This window comes from Cetorhinus maximus, chromosome 17 (assembly GCF_964194155.1).
Source record: "Cetorhinus maximus chromosome 17, sCetMax3.hap1.1, whole genome shotgun sequence".
Classification (NCBI taxonomy): domain Eukaryota; kingdom Metazoa; phylum Chordata; class Chondrichthyes; order Lamniformes; family Cetorhinidae; genus Cetorhinus; species Cetorhinus maximus.
In genome coordinates, this window is record NC_135895.1 from 50,765,735 (window position 1) to 50,786,086 (window position 20,352).

The 20,352-nt window shown below is 42.9% G+C and overlaps 1 protein-coding gene across 16 annotated transcripts in view; it reads right to left on the reverse strand.

Moving 5' to 3' along the window:
- The window catches only part of nfia (nuclear factor I/A), an 801,190-nt gene that overhangs the window by 167,514 nt on the left and 613,324 nt on the right, over positions 1–20,352 (reverse strand). For all 16 annotated transcript variants that reach the window (XM_078561185.1, XM_078561178.1, XM_078561189.1 and 13 more), the window contains one exon: positions 13,739–13,866. In XM_078561185.1, the coding sequence (XP_078417311.1) occupies positions 13,739–13,866 (128 nt within the window). The remainder of the gene's footprint in view (positions 1–13,738; positions 13,867–20,352) is intronic.

The window sequence follows — 20,352 nt, forward strand, 5'->3', positions numbered from 1 at the left end:
ATACAAAATTATGAGGGGAATAGATAGAGGGGACAGGATAAAATTGTTTCCCTTGGTGGAGAATTCGAGAACCAGGGGACATAGATTCAAGATAAGTGGCAGAAGGCATAGGGGGGACATGAGGAAGAACTTTTTTTACACAGAGAGTAGTGGGTGTCTGGAATTCACTGCCCAAATTGGTGGTAGAGGCAGAAACTCTGAACTCTTTTAAAAAGTACCTGGATCTGCACCTTAAGTGCTGTAAGCTGCAGGGATATGGGCCGGGTGCAGGAAGGTGGGATTAGAAAGGGCACCTGGGTGTCCTCGGGCTGGCATGGACAAGGTGGGCCGAATTGCCTCCTTCTGTGCTGTAACTTTTCTATGGTTCTATGGACACAACAGTATGCACAACTCCTTTTCCCTGCAAATATAACAAATATAACTCACAGTCTAACTTGTAATAGTGAAAATCTCACATGATATGCTGTAACATGCTTTGCAGACCTTTTAAGCAATAATTATTGACATCTGGGTTGAATTCCATAACGTGCCAAGAAGAACTTCACACTACTTAATTTCTGCTTATAAGGAGAAAGTGGCCAACAAAGAACACCTGAGAACACCCATGGGTGGAGGTCCATAGGCCTTCTGCCTTTCACCCCAGAGGAAGAGGAAGCCCTAGAACTCTTGAGAAGGCATACAGGAGTAAATAGTGACAGAGGAGTAGGAAGGGAGCTACCAGCTGCAGGGTCAAGATGCTTGGTGAGCAAACACAACTGCAGGCACGGAGGATGTGTGTTCCAGAATGGGGTACAGTTGGGTGCTACAATTATTCTTAGTGCCTTGGGCCAGAGAACAGAAAATTCAACTTCTCAAATCTCTTCCAGTTCCCATGGCACATATATATCTGTTATTAACAAGACAATACAAATTCTTAAATTCATACCTCATACTGGAAGGGTTATGGCTTCTCCTTCTATACATGTTTACTTTTCTTCTTTTACTGCCCTCCTAAATCTTTACAGCAACAAGTAGAAAAGGAGCAGTAGGAGCGATCTAACCCCAATGCTTCAGGGCTGTAGAGCTGCTCACCCTCTCCCTGCTAAGTACAGCCTGGAGACATCCATCCACAAAAGTAGTTGGTCAGCATGAGGAGCAGACATAGTGACAACAGAGTGCTGATTAGTCAGGTAAAATGTAGCCTTTGCTGAAGAGTTTCAGGACTCAGGTTTCAGGGATCCTGGATTTACAAGATGCTTGGTAAACAAACAACTGCAGGCACTGAGGATGTGTGCTCCAGAATGTGCTGCAGCTGGCTGCTACAACTATTCTCAGCGCTTTGGGTTAGAGAACGGCAAATCAGCCAGGGTTTTACCTCTGGTTGCTATTGCCTGTCAAAAATGCACTTAGGGGCATTTGGTGAGGGCATGATCACCATCAGGTTTGACTATGACTTTCCTTGCAGTCAAACATCAGTATCAAGGCTCACACATAAATATTAGCTCCTTGGTGAATATGATTTGAGAATACATGAGTAAGGATAAATAAAGAGTGAAAAATAATTTAGTTCTTAACGAAAAGAAATGCAGCAAGGAGACATAATGAGTCCATGAAATGGTTGTAAGGCTCCTTTCAATGAGGCACATGCTTAAATCTGCAAGATAGCAGCCTAGGATCATGGTCCACTTTAGTTTAGCTCCCATCAACTTATTAAACTGTATAGTACTTTAGGTGCCAGTGGTTTTCACACATGCTTTAAAAAGACGCCAGAAATACCCATTTTATCTTTGCGGATTAATTCTAAAGCAAACTACATGTATAATAAGATAAGTCACATTTAATTTACATCAACACTACTTCAAGATGATTTATCTCATGCAAGTAAACATGGCAACTGTTCGAGGAACAGAAAGTACTGCCAGCGATTGTTAATGGTACTTGATTACTGCATTAATTGCACCATTGTTGATTTCATTGTGCCAAGTCATGTTGTGGATTGTATTTCTGACATTAATCTTAACCCTTCAATTGCTCTCTTTTCTTTTCATGGAAACAACATCAAGGAAAAGCAATGATGCCAGGGAAAGTACAGGTCACTTCCATCAATCACCTCCACTGTAGCTTTGCAACAATGGACCCAATATTGCGATTGTTCCAGATAAGGCAGAAGGCTGTTCCTTAGCGTAGGTAACAAGATGGCATCTGGCTCACACAAGACTGCTACATGTAACAACAGGACACACCTGACGCCCTCTGTCAAGTGCCAGGAAACTTCGCATTTCAGAAAGATTTTTATTGAAGCATCTTCACAATCATGTGCCAAACAATAAGATTTAGAAATATAGTCAGATATTTAGTTGTATTCATTTTTAATTTTAAAAATCTCATCTTTGAAAAAAAAGAACACTTGGATTTTTGCTGCAATGTAGGGTATTTTAGTATAATGCATTGGAAAAATAATGTGAATTTTTCTGATGCAGAGTTTCAACTCTCAGCTGCGCTGTTGTTGACATGTAGGAATATTTTGAGTATTCATTCACGGGTTGTGGGCTTCGCTGGCTGGGCCAGCATTTATTGCCCATTCCTAGTTGCCCTTGAGAAGGTGATAGTGAGCTGCCTTCTTGAACCGCTGCAGTCCATGTGGTGTAGGTACACCCACAGTGCTGTTAGGAAGGGAATTCCAAGATTTTTACCCAGCGACAGTGAAGGAATGGCGATATATTTCCAAGTCAGGATGGTGAGTGACTTGGAGGCGAACTTCCAGGTGGTGGTGTTCCCATCTATCTGCTGCCCTTGTCCTTCTAGATGGTAGTGGTTGTGGGTTTGGAAGGTGCTGTCTAAGGAGCCTTGGTGAATTCCTGCAGTGCATCTTGTAGATGGTACACACTGCTGCTACTGTGCGTTGGTGGTGGATAGTGTGAATGTTTGTGGATGGGGTGCCAATCTAGGGGGCTGCTTTGTCCTGGATGGTGTTGAGCTTTTTGAGTGTTGTGGGAGCTGCACTCATCCAGGCAAGTAGGGAGTATTCCTTCGCAATCATGACTTGTGCCCTGTAGATGGTGGACAGGCTTTGGGGAGTCAGGAGGTGAGCTACTTGTTGCAGGATTCCTAGCCTTTGACTTGCTCTTATAGCCACAATATTTATATTGCAACCTGAACATCTGCCCAGAAGGAAAAAGGGAGGAGTATAATGAGTTTAGATTAGCTATCAAAAAGGACAAGGAGTAATTCAGAGTAAAAACATTAGACTGGAGAAGGACCAATTTCAGTGGTTGGGAACAGACCTGGCCCAGTGTACCTAAGAATCAAAGATTGGAGGCAAACCTATAATGGAACAATGAGTTGTCTTTAAAGATGAGAAAATTTGGGTATAAGCAAGGTTGTCCCCATGAGGGGGAAAGATAGGACAACCAAAGCCCATTCTCCCTGGATGATGAAAGAGATAGAAAGATGAAGCAGAAAAAGGGTGTTCAAGAAAGATGTCAGGTTAATAATAGAAGTGAGAATCAGGCTGAATATATAAAGTTCAGAGGGGAAGTGAAAAATAAATATAAAAGGCAAAGAGCGAGTATAAGAAGACAGCTAACATAAAAAGGAATCCAAAAGTCTTCTGTCGGCATATAGATAGTAAAAAGGTAGTAAGAGGATGGGTCAGGCCTATTAAGTACCACAAAGGGGTTCTACAGATAGAGACAGAGGGCTGAGGTACTAAATAATCACTTTGTGTCTGTCTTTACCAAGGAAAAAAATATATAATCATAATGAAAGAGAAGGTAGTTAAGACACTGGATGGGCTAAAAATTGAAAAAGGAGATATTAGAAAGGCTGTCTGTACTTAAAGTTGGTCAGTAGCCAGGGCCAAATAGGATGCATCCAAGGATACTGAGGAAAGTAAGTGTGGAAATTGCAGAGGCATTGGGCATAATCTTCTAATAGTCATCAGATACAGGGGTGGTGCCAGAGGACTGGAAGATTGCAAATGTTATACCCATGTTCAAAAAAGGATGCAAGGATAAACACAGCAACTGCTGGTCAGGCAGTTTAAACTCGGTGGTGGGAAAGCTTTTAGAGACGATAATCCAGGGCAAAATTAACAGTCACTTGACAAGTGTGGATTAATTATGGAAAGTTAGCATGGATTTGTTAAAGGCAAATTGTGTTTAACTAACCTGATTGTGTTTTTGATGAGGTAACAGAGAGAGTTGATGAGGGTCATGCAGTTGATGCACATGGACTTTCAAAAGGCATTTCAGAAAATGCCACATATTAGCTTGCCAATAAAGTTGAAGGATCTCATGGAATAAAAGAGGCACTAGCAACACGGACACAAAATTGGCTGAGTGATAGGAAACAGAATAGTGGTGACTGGAGGAAAGTGTACAGTGGGGTTCCCTGGGAGATCAGTACTAGACCCTTTATTTTTCTTGATAAGGCCTAGAGACTTGGGTGTACAGAACAAAATCTCAAAATGTGCAGATTACATAAAACTTAGAAGTATTGAAGTATTGTAAACTATGAGGAAGGTAGACTTCAAGAGGACATAGACAAGCTGGTGGAATGGGCAGATAAGTGTTAGATGAAATTTAATGCAGAGAAATGTGAAGTGATTCATTTTGGTAGAAAGAACAAGAAGAATAAATATAAACTGAAGGATGCAATTCTAAAGGGGTGCAGGAAGAGATAGAGATCTGAGGGTTTATGTCCACAAATTGTTAAAGGTGGCAGGGCAGGTTGAGAAAGTGGTTAATAAAACAGACGGGATCTTGGACTTTATAACTAGCGGCATAGAGTACTAAAGCAAAGAAGCCATGATGAACCTTTATAAAATGCTGGTTCAATCTCAACTGAAGTATTGTAGACAATTCTATGCACCACGCTTTAAGACGAATACGAAGGCTTTTGACAGGGTCCAGAAAAGGTGTCTGAGAATGTTTCCAGGAATGAGAAACTTCAGTAATGTGGATAGATTGGAAAAGCTGGGGCTGTTCTCCTTAGAAAAAAGATAAGGTTGTGAGCAAATTTGATAGAAGTGTTCAAAATCATGAACCATCTAGAGAGACCTGTTCCTGTTGGTGGAAGGAACAAGAACCAGAGGACACTGATTGAAGATGATGGCAAAGGAGTCAACAGCAATTCAAAGTAAGAGCATGTTTTAAAAGTTTAAAAAGATGGTTACACGGAACTCAAGTTCACATACACCGCAGCATGGCATTGGTAACAGTAAGTTTCTATATCTAGCCCTTCCCCAATCGGTAGTTTCCAATATCAGTCAGGCCTTCCCCTCAGGGACAACGAGTCAATCTTTTCCACTCATGTGCATCTCCCAGTGGCTGCTTTATAACACTGGCAGAAATTTGGGTGTCAGGAAAGGGGAAATCCTGGGGAACTGAGAAAATTAACTTAAAAATAAGTGATATGCGAGGGCTCGATTCTGAAATACATCCGAAATACATATTATACTATAATTGCAAATAATTTTGAAGTTATTTTATTCAAAAACCCTCTTAGTCTTTTAAGTTAAAATCTGACATTTCTCTCTTGTAGTTAGGTCTGATCATAAATAATAGTGAGGCAATAAGCACACCCCTAACAATTTTTTTTTTGGAATTAACACACATTTGCAATCCTCCTTCCCCAAATATAGCTTCAAAAAATTAAAATAGCCTCATAAAAAGGATTCCATTCAAGTGACTAACTAAACTTAAATTTACATTTATCTCCTATTAAAATGTGCATACTACCATCTGCAATGTCTTCCCTCTGCAAACTTCCTGTCTCTGAGTGACCTGCTGCCAGACATCTCCTACTAACATTCTGCAAAAAACTGGCAGAGGTGTAGAAAGAACAGGTGGCGTTACCACAGCACCCTCTCCACTGTACAATACTTTGGTTTCACCTCTTTCCAAGTGCCTAAACACCGAGCAGGAAATTTAGAATTGGGGCTTGTACATATGTTTAATAGGTATAGATTTAAATATTGTGCATTAGTAGAGTACATCAGAGATTCATACATGTAATGGGTAAGTTTCTGACTTTCTACTCCCGCTGAGGAGCCTCACATGCTGACAGTAAATATTGAAAATTCAGGATCACTCGATGCATGATTTTTGAAACATTTAACGGTTGGAAAATCATGGATAGCACGTCTACATTTCTGATATGCACATCTGGCAGACAAGACTTCTGATCAGGAGCGAGAAGTTGCAAGGTTACAACAGCCAAGTCATGTAAAAGGCTCTTTTACCCACTTGGATGTTGAAAACTTAATCAGAAAAGATTACAAAATAAATATTGAAAAGATTAAGAACATTTCAGAATCTCCCCCTGAATTTAGGTACTAAAATTATGAATTTAGGAGCAGGCAGTTGCATAGTGGTAATGACACTTAACTAGCAATCCAAAGGCCTAAGCTAATGTGCTAGGACATGGTTCAATTCCCACCACGGCAGCTGGTAGAATTTAAATTCAATTAGTAAAAAATCTGGAATTAAAAGCTGGTCTCAGTAATGAAGCCATTGTCGATTGTCGTAAAAACCCATCTGGTTCACTAATGTCCCTTAGGGAAGGAAATCTACCGTTCTTACCTGGTCTGGCCTAGATATGACTTCAGACCAAAAGAAATGTGTTGACTCTTAAATGCCCTCTGAAATAGCCTAGCAAACCACTCAGTTGTATCAAACCACTACGAAGGCCAAAAGGAATGGAAGCGGATGGATCACCCAGCACCAGAAATGACAATGGCACATCCAGCCCTGTCAACACTGCAAAGTCCCCCTTACCAACATCTGGGGGTTGTTGCCAAAATTGGCAGTGCTGTCCTACAGACCAGCCAAGCAACAGCCTGACATAGTCATTTTCACAAAATAATTCCTAGCAACGTCCCAGACACCACCATCACTATCTCTCGGTATGCCCTGTCCCAACAGCAAGCCAGACCCATCAGAGGTGGCAGCACAGTGCTATCCAGTCAGGAGCGGGTTGCCCTGGGAGTCTTCAATATTGACTCCGGGCTCCATGAAGTCTCATGTCATCAGGTCAAACATAGGAAAGGAAACCTCCTGCTGGTTACCACCTAGCGTCAGCTGATGAATCAGGACTTCATCACAACGAACACCATTTCAAGGAAGCACTGAGGGTAACAAGGATACAAAATGTACTCTAGGTGGGGGACTTCAAAGTCCATCACCAAGAGTGGCTCGGTAGCTCACGGCCGAGACCTAACGGACATAGCTGCTAGACTGGGTCTGCAGAAGGTGCTGAGGGAACCAATAAGAGGGAAAAACCTACTTGGCCTCGTCCTCACCAATCTACCTGTTGCTAATGCATCTGTCCATAACAGTTTTGGTAGGAGTAATTGCTGTACAATCCTTGCGGAGACAAAGTCCTGTCTTTACATTGAGCGTACTTTCCATTGTGTTGTGTAGCACTACCACCATGCTAAATGGAATAGATTTCAAACAGATTAAACAACTCAAATCTGGGTATCCTTGAAGTTCTGGGAACCATCAGCAGAAGAACTGTATTTCACCACAATCTCATGGCCCGGTATATTCCCCACTCTACCATTACTATCAAGCTGGGGGATTAACCCTGGTTCAATGAAGTGTGCAGGAGGGCTTGCTAGGAGCAGCACCTGACATACCTAAAAGTGAGGAGTCAAGCAGGTGAAGCTACAATACGGGAATACTTGCATGCCAAACAGCGTAAGCAGCATGCAGTAGACAGAGCTAGGTGATCCCACAACCATCGGATCAGGCCTAAGCTCTGCTGTTTTGCCACAACCAGTTGTGAATGGTGGTGGACAACTGAACAGCTAACTGGTAGAAACTCCACAAATTCTCAATGATGAGGGAGCCCAGCTCATCAGTGCAAAAGTTAAGGCTGAACCATTTGCAACCATCTTCAGCCAAAAGGGCCGAGTGGATGATCCATTTTGGCCTCCTCCTGAGGTCCCCAGCATCACTGCTGCCAGTCTTCAGCCCATGCAATTCACTCCATGTGCTATCAGGAAACGGTTGAAGGCACTGAATGCTGTAAAGACTATGAGCCCATACAATATTATGGCAATATTCCTGAAGACTTGTGCTCCAGAATTAGCTGTGCCCAGCCAAGCTGTTCCAGTACAGCTACATCACTGGCATCTATCCAGCAATGTGGAAAATTGCCCAGGTATGTCCTGTCCACACAAAGCGGGACAAATGCAACCCAATTAATGCCCCATCAGTGTTCTCATTATCCTCAGAGAAGTCACAGAAGGTGTCATCGACAGTGCTATCCAGTGGCACTTACTCAGCAATAACCTGCTCACTGATGCTCAGTTTGGGTTCTGACAGGGCCACTCAGTTCCTGACCTCATAACAGCCTTGGTTCAAACATGGACAAAAGAGTCAAACTCAAGAAGTGAGTCGAGAGCAACTGCCCTTGACGTCAAGGCTGCCCTTGACATCAAGGCTGCATTTGACTGAGTGTGGCCCTAGCAAACTGGATTCAATGGGAACCAGGTGGAAAACCCTCCGCTGGTTGGAGTCATACCTAGCACAAAGGAAGATGGTTGTGGTTGTTGGAGGTCAGTCATCATTGCATGAGTTCCTCAGGGTAGTGTCCTCGGCCCAACAATCTTCAGCTGCTTCATCAATGACCTTCCTTCCATCATAAGGTCAGAAGTGGGGATGTTCGCTGATGATTGCACAATGTTCAACACCATTCACAGCTCCTCAAGTACTGATGCAGTCCATGTCCAAATGCAGCAAGACCTGGACCATATCCAGGCTTGGGCTGACAAGCGGCAAGTAACATTCACGCCACACAACCATCGCCCCTTGACATTGCATGGCATTACCATTGTTGAAACCCCCACTATCAACATCTGGGGAGTTATCATTGACCAGAAACTGAACTGGATCAGCCATATAAATACTGTGGCTACAAGAGCAGTCAGAGGGCTGGGAATTCTGAGGTGAGTAATTCACCTTCTGACTTCCCAAAGCCTGTCCACCGACTACAAGGCACAAGTCAGAAGTGTGTTGGAATACTCTTCACTTTCCTGGATAAGTGCAGCTCCAACAACACTCAAGAAGCTCAACACCTTCCAGGACAAAGCAGCTCACTTGATTGGTACCCCATCCACCACCAATGCACAACAGCAGTGTGTACCATTTACAAGATGCACTGCAGCAACTCGCCTCCTTCGATAGCACCATCCAAACCTACGACCTCTACCACCAGATGAAGATGCATGGGAAAACCACCACCTGCAAGTTACCCTCCAAGCCACACACCATCCTAACTTTGTTCCTTCACTGTCACTGGGTCAAAATCCTGGAACTTCTCTCCTAACAGGATGGTGGGTGTACCTACAACAAATGGACTGCAGCGGTTCAAGAAGGCAGCTCAGCACCACCTTCTCAAGGGCAATTAGGGATGGGCAATAAATGCTGGCTGAGTCAGTGAAACCCACATCTCGTGAAAAGATAAAAAAATATAGTTTTCAAAATATAGTTTTCCTAACACCACAAGGTGCAAGTTCTTTGTTAAGTGATGCTTCACCTCCAGCAGGTGCTCAGTTAGTCAGTTCTGTACATCTTCAACTGGCCTAGATGGGCAAGAAAACTCACCATGACAGCCAACTATGGTTGGTTCATTTTCTTGATTTAGTGTTGCTTGGTAATCGTGGAAATGGTTATAGGCAATTACATAACTTGGTGTAAATTATTCTATACCTTAATAAATATATTTTTTGAATGATCCTACAGTATAAATTGTGCACTATGTATAGAGCAATTGGTTTCTCCAAAATAGATTAACAGAATTATAGAAAAGGTTTGAGTAATATTAGGATAATTTACTGTGAAATGCAGCTTCCCATTAAAGTACAGTACTCCATATGAATTATATTTCCTAATCTCTTTAACATGGTGAGAAATGTTCATTTCAATTGCTTCACCCCAAACCTTCATGGATAGTGAACATTTCACATTGAGAAATGAGTGAAGATCCACTAAGCTCACGTCAGTCAAGAACTCAGTCAAGAAGTTGCTATACTGACTCAACGGGGATCATAACATTTCATTCTTTGCGTTTGCTGAGATGTTGGGCCACTGCAGAAGCATGTGAGGCAATTAATAACAACAACTATTCCTGGAACTCCCTGATGACTCAGTTTGTAAGCACACTGCCTAGTGTGGCACAGCGCCATACAGAACAAGAAAACATCAATCTTTGTTTTCAGTCTGTAAGAAGCTGTCTGTTCTTAGGTCAGATGATGCAATTAGCCTCAGCCCAGGCTAGAGTTGGAAAAGTACATCAGCCAGGAATCTGATCCTGATTACAAGCTGGTGATACCTGCTGGAAAATGCCTGCGTGAATGCCCTTAAGGATAGCATTGGCCTTGACTCCATTATAGTTTGGCAACACACACTGCCTAGTCTTGCATATGAAGAATGGGCAAGGTAATTAATGGTTGGTAGCACTTCTAGAATTCAACCCTTCATGATCTAGTGCCTTCAGAAGAGGAAGGGAGAAAAAAAGGGATATTGTCCTACCAAGCGTGAAGCAGTTAACAATCGGTTGAATACCCAAAGGTAGGATGAGTACCTGCTTACACTGATGCACCTTCTTCAATGTCTCATCGCACAGGAGAGGTTGTACTGTTTCTTTTATACTCCCATTTGGAAGATAAACACTGTCATTTAATATTAAAGGCTGAAATAAACTGTGATGAGTTGTCACACAGACCATTGCTTGCTCAGGTGTTGAGAGCAGACTACACATATTACTAAGTGCACTTAAAAAGGCAGCCAACTCCACTAAAGTTACAGTGAAACAAATGCAGACAGCCCTCGTTAGCAGTAATTCAACCAAATCAGCTAAATGGTTCTTAATATTGAGGTTTTACCATATGTCAGGATTCTGCTTTGGCTGGCAAACTATGCTGATCTTCCTAGAGTGTTTGTACTCATTGATTTGCCAAGAGCAGTGTAAGCAGCTATGTCTTGGAATTCAAAGTAGTTAGTTCTGGCAGCCATTTTGGGAAAGTCATCTTGAAAAGCCCTATCCATTTTAATAATATAAGGTTGGTCCATTGTAACCATCCATATTACATATGGAACTTACATCACAGAATCAGGCCTTATGGCCAAAATGGTCTATGCCGGTGTTTATGCTTCACACAAGCCTCCTCCTACCTTCCTTTGTCTCACCTTATCAAAATAACTTTCTATTCTGTTCTCCCTCATCTAGCTTCCCGTTAAACGTACCTATGCTTTTTGCCTCAAGTGATTTATGTAGTTGCAAGTTCCACAATTTCAACATTCTCTAGTAAAAAAGTTTCTCCTGAATTCCTTTTTGGATTTATGAATGACTATCTTATACTTATGACTCCTTATTTTGGGACTTATTAGCACCAGCTATGTTTCTATGTTAACAGCATTGATGCATCATAGTGACTTCACCTTGCTATAATTCTTACTGATTACTTTTTTAATTTTTGCAAGCAAGAAAAAAATAAGGACCTATAATCAGGATCTATGAACAAATAAATACCCTTTTTTTTTTTAACTATAAAGACCCATATTTCAACAGCAAGAATATTTACCCATATGTAAATTATCTTCTTTTCACACAATTGAAATGTACAATAATAAATATGGAAGAGCATTTACTGAGTGGGTGTCCCTTTCTTTCATTGCATTAGGTAATCTCAAAGACAGAACAACTTTTGAAAATTCAGCAGTGTGTGCTGGCTTTTTGGTTACTCACAATATTACATTAACAAACAACACATTTATACCAAGGTTTGGGAATTTCTGCTTCTGTTTTTTTTTTAGTTCAACAATTCCCTCCTTCTCCAACCAACAGCATAAGCAGACAACCAATGCCACTCCAACCAATGGATAGTAAATGCATGAAAAAAATGCAGGTCAATTCAGCAGTCTATTTTCCTCACCATCACAACAACAACAATTTATTTAGCACATTTAACAGAGTGAAACGTTCCAAGGTGCTTCACAGGAGCATCCGAGCCACATAAGGAGATATTAGGTCAGATGACCAAATGCTTGGTCGAAGAGTTATGTTTTAAGGAGTGTCTTAAAGGAGGAAAGTGAGATAGAGAGGTGTAGGGAGGGAATTCCAGAGCTTGGGGCCCAGGTACAATCACCAATGTTGAAGCACATAAATTGGGAACACCCAAGAAGCCAGAATTAGAGGAGCACAGATATCTCAGGAGGCTGTAGAGTTGGAGAAGATTACAGAGGTAGGGAGGGGAAAGGCCTTGGAGGGATTTGAAAACAAGGACAAGAATTTTAAAATCACGATATTGCTTGACCAGAAGCCAATATAGATCAGTAAACACAGGGATGATAGGGAATGGGATTTGCTGCGAGTTAAGACATGGGCAGCAGAGTTTTGGATGACCTCAAGTTTATGGAAGGTTGAATGTGGGAGGCCAGCCAGGAGTGCATTGGAATAGTCAAGTCTAGAGGCAACAAAGGAATGAATGAGGGTTTCAGCAGATGAATGGAGACTGGGCAAAGTTTGGTGATGTTACTGAGGTGAAAACAGACAGTCTTAACGATGGCATGAATGAGCTCAGAAGCTCAACTCAGGATCAAATGTGATACTAAAGATGTGAAAAAACTGACTTAATCTCAGACTGTTGTTATGGAGATGGATGAAGTTGGTAGCTAGGCAATGAAGTTTGGAGCGAGGACCAAAAACAATGGCTTTAATCTTTCCAACATTTAATTGGAGGAAATTTCTGCTCATCCATTAATGGATCAGCAGAGAAAGCAGCTCATTTCTGTTTGGCCTTTTGCTTAAAATGCCTGATTGTGATTTAAAAATTCATTGGTAGAGAATCAACTTGATACTTTTTATTCTACATCCTCCATATTGTAATACAGATATACACCAACACATCACGGAGCACCAAAACTTTGTAGAAATGAGGCTTGACATCACTGGCTACTACTTTCATCCCTATGCAGTTCATAAACAAACCAGCCCTTAACTCCCCACCTCATCCACCTTAAAATGATACATATCTGTGGTTTTGAGCATGACAAGGCTTTCTCTGTCACTCCTGTAAGGGTCAAAAATTCCTCGCAAACATAATCAATTCCTGTCCCTAAGCCTTAAAGGCAAGAGCTGACTAGGACAGAAATACCAACTCCACTAGCCCATAAACCACTTGCTTTGTAAAATTCCAATTGAAAGCACCAAAGATATCCATCATTTCTTATGTACAGCCTGCGCAAGACAAAGTTCACAGATCAAAAATGTTCTGTGTGTTTTTGGCTTTCAGATGGTTCAAAGTACTGCCCCAGGTATAAATTTACAATCTAAATTGGATTATGTTCCTTATAGTGACTTGCTGGTGGGCAATGATGCAAATACAAAAATAAATAAAATAACAGCTTACATAATTTTCCTGACCAAAAATAGAAGTGAAAGTTGCCTGCGGATTCTGAAATCACCAGCGAATTCTATCAATAGCTCAGAAGGATTATTTCAAAGACAAGCCCTGAAGGTTATTTATGGCTCTTATAAAAATGTACCTCATAACATTTCAGTTAACTTATTAACAACGGTAGCAGTGTTTTATAAAGGAATTAGGCTTCAGCATTTTGATAAATTTTACATTACTGTCAAAATTTGTTAACAAAAAGCATCCTTATCCCTCTAAATATGATCGGCAGTCAAAGCAGATCGCTTCTATGAAGTGCCAATCACTTGTTTGAGAATCATTTGAGCTGCTTACCTGGCTCCACCTCGTGCCAACCACTGGACTGACTGCCACTTCCTGGAGATCGACCTTGGTTGGTATAAAAAGGTTCTTCACCAGGGCTGTCCATTTCATCTTCCATAGATTTGTGGCGCTTTGTAGAACTGCAACAGGGAAATTAATGTCAGGATTGTGCTGTAATGCTCAACCCACGTATGTTGGATCACATTAGGGCCACAGTGTCATATTGAATCTCTGTACATTATAGCCTGTCACCAACTCCAAACTTGTGTTCAATCTATATCTATCAGATCCCGTCAGGAATGCACAGACACGTTCAATCTGTCTGGTGCACACAGTCATGTTCAATCTGGTGCACCAGACCTGGTTGGAACCGCGGAGTCACATTCATCCATTTAGACTGGACCTCTTCTAATGTACTGACTCTAGTATCCATACAAATAAAGTATTCTATACCTCATGCTTGCGATTACTTTTATTGTAAAACCTAGTTTCTTGATTAGAGAGGAACATACAACACAGGTCACATAGAAGGTTAGCATACACCACAGAATATCACAGCAGAAACTGTTAAGTCACCTAGCAATAAAGCATTCTGTACTTCAGGTAAAGATCATTACTTTGGTTTTTCAAACAATTATGACTCCAGTAAGTGGGATCCTTTGGTCTACCCTCTTCTTTCCTTTCTCTCGTTTCTCTTCTACGAGCCGTTGTCTTAAGTGCTATTTTTGAGATAATACTAACAGGTGAAAAGTAAACAAAAGCGATGTTTTTAACAATTATTCCTGTTGGTAGAAGCTTTAATAAATTCAAAGACAGCTTTGCTATTCCAGTCTCTACTAAAATTAGAATGTCAGAGTCAATATTCAGAAATGTTACTTGCTGAAAGTTTGCAAAGTTGCAATATATACTACCTCAAGAAAAAAAATATTTTTGCATTTCTTTGAATAAACTGTTCAACATTTAAACAATTGGACATTTAAAATTCAAGAGCTAAATTTAATGTTTGAATTACAAGGAGTTCTTTATAATTTTGGTCATTGTCTGACTAAAGGAAATAAGAATGAATTTGAACATTAATTAGAAAAAATACTAGCATTTGAAAATACCAATAAAAAGAGATGATTAACAACTAGCACTCCCTCGTAATAATTTACTGCTTCTCCAATAGTGCAAAAATGCAAGCATAACTTATTCAACAGTATTGTATATCTTTATATCTCTTGTTCAACAGAGACACTAGCTGGGATTCCATCAGGCCAACAGGGGTATCACCCATTGGTTAGAGAACCAGCGGGGAACCCCCCTCAGTTCTGTGAGGGATGTCTCATAGAATCAAGGGCCCTTCAAGCAATTGAGTGACCACCGCCACCCTTCCCCAAGATTGAGGTTCCTGGCAGTGTAAGTCCCGCCTGTCGAGAACTGCTGGCCAAGAGTTCATGTGCCAGCACAAATGGGAGATTGGCAGCAATGCACCCACCAGAGGTCCAGGGTCATCATGGAACCCCACCCCGAAGGTGTGTGAGGATGGGGATTGTGGGGCCGGGGGGGGTGGGGGGGCGGTCGAAGGATGGTAGGAGGGTTGGAGACAAGGGCTTTCAGTGCCCCCTCCACCTCTCAATTCTGGGCCCCTCAATCAGGCACAGGTTGCATGTCTATGAGGAATCACCACCACCACCACACCACCCCCCCACACCCCCTCTCCACGGCACCACTGGCAAACCCAACAGAGTTTGCTGGGCAGCATGCATGAGGCGTGAGAAAGTCGTGTGGCCCCCATTTAATCACGAAGTCACCACTGATCAGGGATAATGGCTGTCAATTGGCTCATTAATGAGCCTAATTGACACCCCACTGCAGGCAGCAGGAAATCCTGAATCACCAATTCCACCCTCCAACTTAACCGAGGAAGGTTTTGCTGCCGCCAGGAGACTGACAAGGGGCCTTGCCGCATTCAAGTGGGCCCAGCCACCACGTTTCCCGCTGGGATATGCTGGATTAAACCCAACCCACTGGGTGAGATTTTAATTCACTCAGAACCCCTTCACTTACACAGAGTTAAAATTGAGCCCAACACTGAAATCAGGAGAAGAATCTTACAAGACATGGGGCTGAATTTTACATGCTCATGGCAGGCATGTTTTCAGTGAGCGAGCACGTAAAATAGGGCAGGTGCCCATCCCACTACCTTCCTGCCCACCCCCGAACTCACACCCATAATACGGGTCGGGGGTTGGGCAGTCAGGCACTGAAATTGGTAGTCCACCCACCATATTTAAATAAAGAATCAACAGTCAATTAGGCTTGTTACAGGGGGTGGAGAAGGGGTTGGTCTTCAGGCCTTCCCTTTGCCGGTCGTTGGGTGGCCCCACCCAAAGTCGAACCCCCCCCCTTTCCTTCCTACCCACTCCCTTCCTTTAAAACCACCCCTCCACCCACCCCCACACCTCTCCCAAAACCTCTTGGCCCAAGACCTAGGACTTACCTGCTCCGGGGTTCTATGGGCCTTGGTTGTCTCCTTCTAAAGTCATGGCAGTGGCCACTGATGCCCTCCTGGTGCTTCCAGGGCTGATGGAACTGCCAGCCAATTGGATTGGCTGGCAGCTCCAGAGGGTGGGTCTTCCTCCCCAGTGAGGGACATAAGTCCCACTCGGCCCTCGGTAATCTGCCAAGCAATGCTTTATGGCTGTGGGGTGTCAGTGTGGAGCATGTTGGCTCCCCCGTATTATTCCGCCCATTGCGTTGGGTTTGCCACAGAGAAATGCACAATAATAGAATGATACCACCCAGATAGATTTTAGAACTTTCTGATTAAAGTGACATTTTCCCCTCCCTTTATCAGACCATTTTCTACTACCCTCACTTACACTGCTGAAAACATTGACTCTTCCTGTGAGCCTTGACAGTGAATGATAGCAGGATGCTTGAACACAAGGCATCACAGCTGACCCTATTCTCACCTACCACCACTTTTGCACTCTACAGTCAAGAACTGCTGGATAACAATCCTAAACAGGAATCCTGGCCAATTTTCCTCTTCCCAACATAGGAATGCTGTGGCAAATTGTAGCACATCCACCACTGTTGTATACATGATTATCACAAACCAAGAAACAAGCCTGGACTTTGGCTGTCACTGAGCTATTGGAAAGCTTACGGAAGTAATGCATTGTAGACAATAACAGCCAAGTCAATAAACCAAACTTGCATTTGTCATTCACAGATTGTAAACAACCCCCAATGCAGGAAAAGCATTCCTTTAACTGTAAAGTCAAATAACAAAGAATTTTCTTATAAAAACAAATGATCTGATTAGACAGATTGATGTATTTAAGGAGAAACTAGATACGCAGATAAGGGAAAAGGCAATGGTAGGATATGATGATGTGGTTAGCTGAAGGGTAGGAGGGGGCTCACATGGACCAGAAACACTAGTATGGGTCTATACGGCCAACTAGCCTGTTTCTGTGTGGGAAATACTTTTTATTACTTTGTACCACTGCAAATGAATCTCCACCATGTTGCTCCAACACTGTGCCTCTGGAAGAGATGGAGTCATGCAACACCAGTTGTATGGTGAGCCTGACTCCATTGGAGTCTCTGGTAAACTGTTATTTATATTCATCAGCACATGTCAATACTGGTGCATCTGGAGCCCTTAGTGGTGGGAAGAGAGAAAATGCAGAGCTTAAAAGCTGTGTATAGATAATACTGGCTAAACTGGCTTAGAAGTGCTTTAAGTTGCTCCCTTCATAAGATGACTGGCTTCAACGACTCAGATTTTCATCCTGGGTTATTCCAGCCATGATCCTAGCCTGCACTTAAATCCATTTAACTGGGCATTCGTGCCTTGCAAACTCCAGATCACTCATGGGCCAGGAAGCAGGAAATCCAGCAGATGATTCAAAACCACTAGCCTCACCTTTTATTACAACGCAAGGCTTCCAAAGGATGATAGAACTTCACTTGCCCTGCCCCCACAGGAAATTCCCTTGGCTTGACATTCAGGTCATTCAATCTCAGAACAGAGGAATGCCCCACTGGCCCAGAGGAAATTTATGGCCAATATCCTTATAGGGAATGGAATAATTAACATTTGATGAATAATTTGAGGTTTGGAATGTGAAGCCGCCAAAAATTATTCAGAGCTTTCTTTGGGCACAAAAGTACCGGACTTATAAAGAATAAAAACAAACATCTGTGAAGGATGAGACAGGCTGATGGGGAGTAACTTTCACAACACAGATTCGGCTGAACAAAACTTTGAAATATCTGTAGTTTGGGACTGTAGGAAAGTTAATAATGGTAGGAGAAACTCACAAAAAAATTCTTCCAGCTTTCAGACACTGAAGGTGGATTCTTATCAACACATAGAGGGGGCTTTAGAAGTGGAGAATTTTTGAAAACTTCTTGTTGGATTTTCTCACCAACGCATTCCCACATCCATATGGTCTTGCTGGAGGTGGCTGCTACAGGAAATGATAACCCACTTCACGAAGGCAGGCAGCCAATTAGGGCAATTAAGGCTCCATTTGGGTACCATTTCCAGAACCTGCTGAAATCTTCCCGATGATGGACAGGCCCACCTCACTGGAGGTTGGAGGCTGGCAGCCACCCGCAGGTGGCCTTCCAGCCATCAGGGGTGCCACCGGGGCCTTCTCTCATTCACCCAATCATGGAGCCGCTGGGAAGAACACGCCACAGCCACAAACTATCCTATGAAGGGGTTTGTGGTCTGAAACGATTGTAAAATGGCGGCTGTGAATGTACTGGTGAAATTTCTTGACACCAAAGACGATGGACAGGCCTTCTTTTTCTATCTGCGAGTATCCCTTTCCCGCTGTGGTGAGCATGCTTGATACATAACCTATTGGTCGTTCCGTGCCATCATCCGTCCAGTGACTGAGCACTGCTCTCACTCCGTAGAGAGGTGCGTCACATGTCAGCATCAATTCTTTCATCTGGTCATAATGCACTAATAGATTGGACGAGTGCAACATTTGCTTCACCTTTGTGAAAGCTTCTTTCTGGGGCGCCTCCCAAGACCAACGTTGGTTCTTTTTGAGTAGAGAATGCAGGGGGGCCAGCACTGTAGACAAATTGGGTAAGAACTGCTTATAATAGTTGATCATTCCTAGGAATGACATAGGAATGAGGCGTTCTTTGGAGCAGGTGCCTCTCTTATGGCTCTCACTTTCTCCTCAACCGGGTGGAGGCCCTGCCTTCTTCTTTCTAGCACAGACTTTAATCTCAGCCTTCTGTTTGGCTTCACTATTGGCTAGACTTCTCTCAGATGCAAGCTCAACTTGTCTGAGATCAGTGGCTGAGTCTCCCAAAATTTCATTATCTGTCTGCTTCTTGGGAAATTCTGCGACTTTTGCTTCCAAAGCCTCTTTGGCTTCATTTAGCCTATTCTTCAGCTCTTTGCGAGACTGCTAGCTTCACTGAGCTAGCACTGCCTTGAAGTTTATCTGACCTCCTGTCTCCTGGTTGTATTCAGCTATACACAACTCCCAGGGCTTCTTCTGAGCCCTCTCCGAATACCAAGACTTCCCCCAGCCCTTTCTGATTACCAGGATTTCCTCTGAGCCCTCTTTGATGACCAGGGCTTCCCCTGAGCCCCCTCCGATTCCCAGGATTTCTCCTGAGCCCTCCTCAATTACCAGGGCTTCCCCTGAGCCCTCTTTGCATTTCTTCTGCTGTGCTTCCATTCTGCTGTTTGAGACAGCCTTCATTTCTTCATGTTGCTGAATGGTGACACCTTCCTTTTGCATTTGATCTTGAAAGCCAAAAAACTGTTCTTTCAACTGTTTAATTTCTTGTTACTCGCCCTCTGGGGTCTCCTGTTGCCCTTGGCAGAGCTGCCCTCTCTCTGGGGTCTCTTGTTGCCTTCCTCAGAGTTACCATCTCTCTGAGGTCTCTTGTTCTCTTTGGCAGCGTTGCCCTCTCTCTGGGGTCTTTTGTTGCCCTCGGCAGAGTTATCCTCCCTGTGGAGTGTCTGGTTCCCTTCGGCAGAGTTACCCTCTCTCTTCTTATTCCCTTCGGCAGAGTTGCCTCCTCTCTGGGGTCTCTTTTAATTTCTGTCCATAGCCATTTTTCTTGTATTTACCACTTTAAATGTATTGCCACTTTAAGCGCAGTCACCGTTTTACTTAAACTCATGCTGTCTCTGCAGCTGTCGGCTTTTCTGTGCTGTGTTTATGTTTCCCGCACTTTTTGAGTTTTGGCGGGATCCCTGCGATCGCGGGCCTTCCTCTCTTTCAATCCTGTGAAACTTCGTTCCTGTTTGGGAAAAAAACAGCAACGATTTCTTCTCCTTTTTCTGGGCGATTCTGCGGAGTTTTTTTTACTTTTACATTTAAAATTGCAGCACTGCTCTCTACTCTGACTGCCCCCCTTTTTTTAACTTGCAAGTTGTGCACCAGTTTCTCTAACCTACTGAGTGTGCGGGGCTGTCGCCTACTTTACAATGCAAATACAGATTCTCTCTCTTTTCCAATATTTTGTTCACCCATCCTGTGGATTCTCACTCAGGGGTCCTGCAACACTGGAGCTATTCTTTTAATGTCAGGAGTGCTGGGGGAGATTTCTCAGCCATTTGGATCAGGCCCCTTTCTTATTTAACTTAA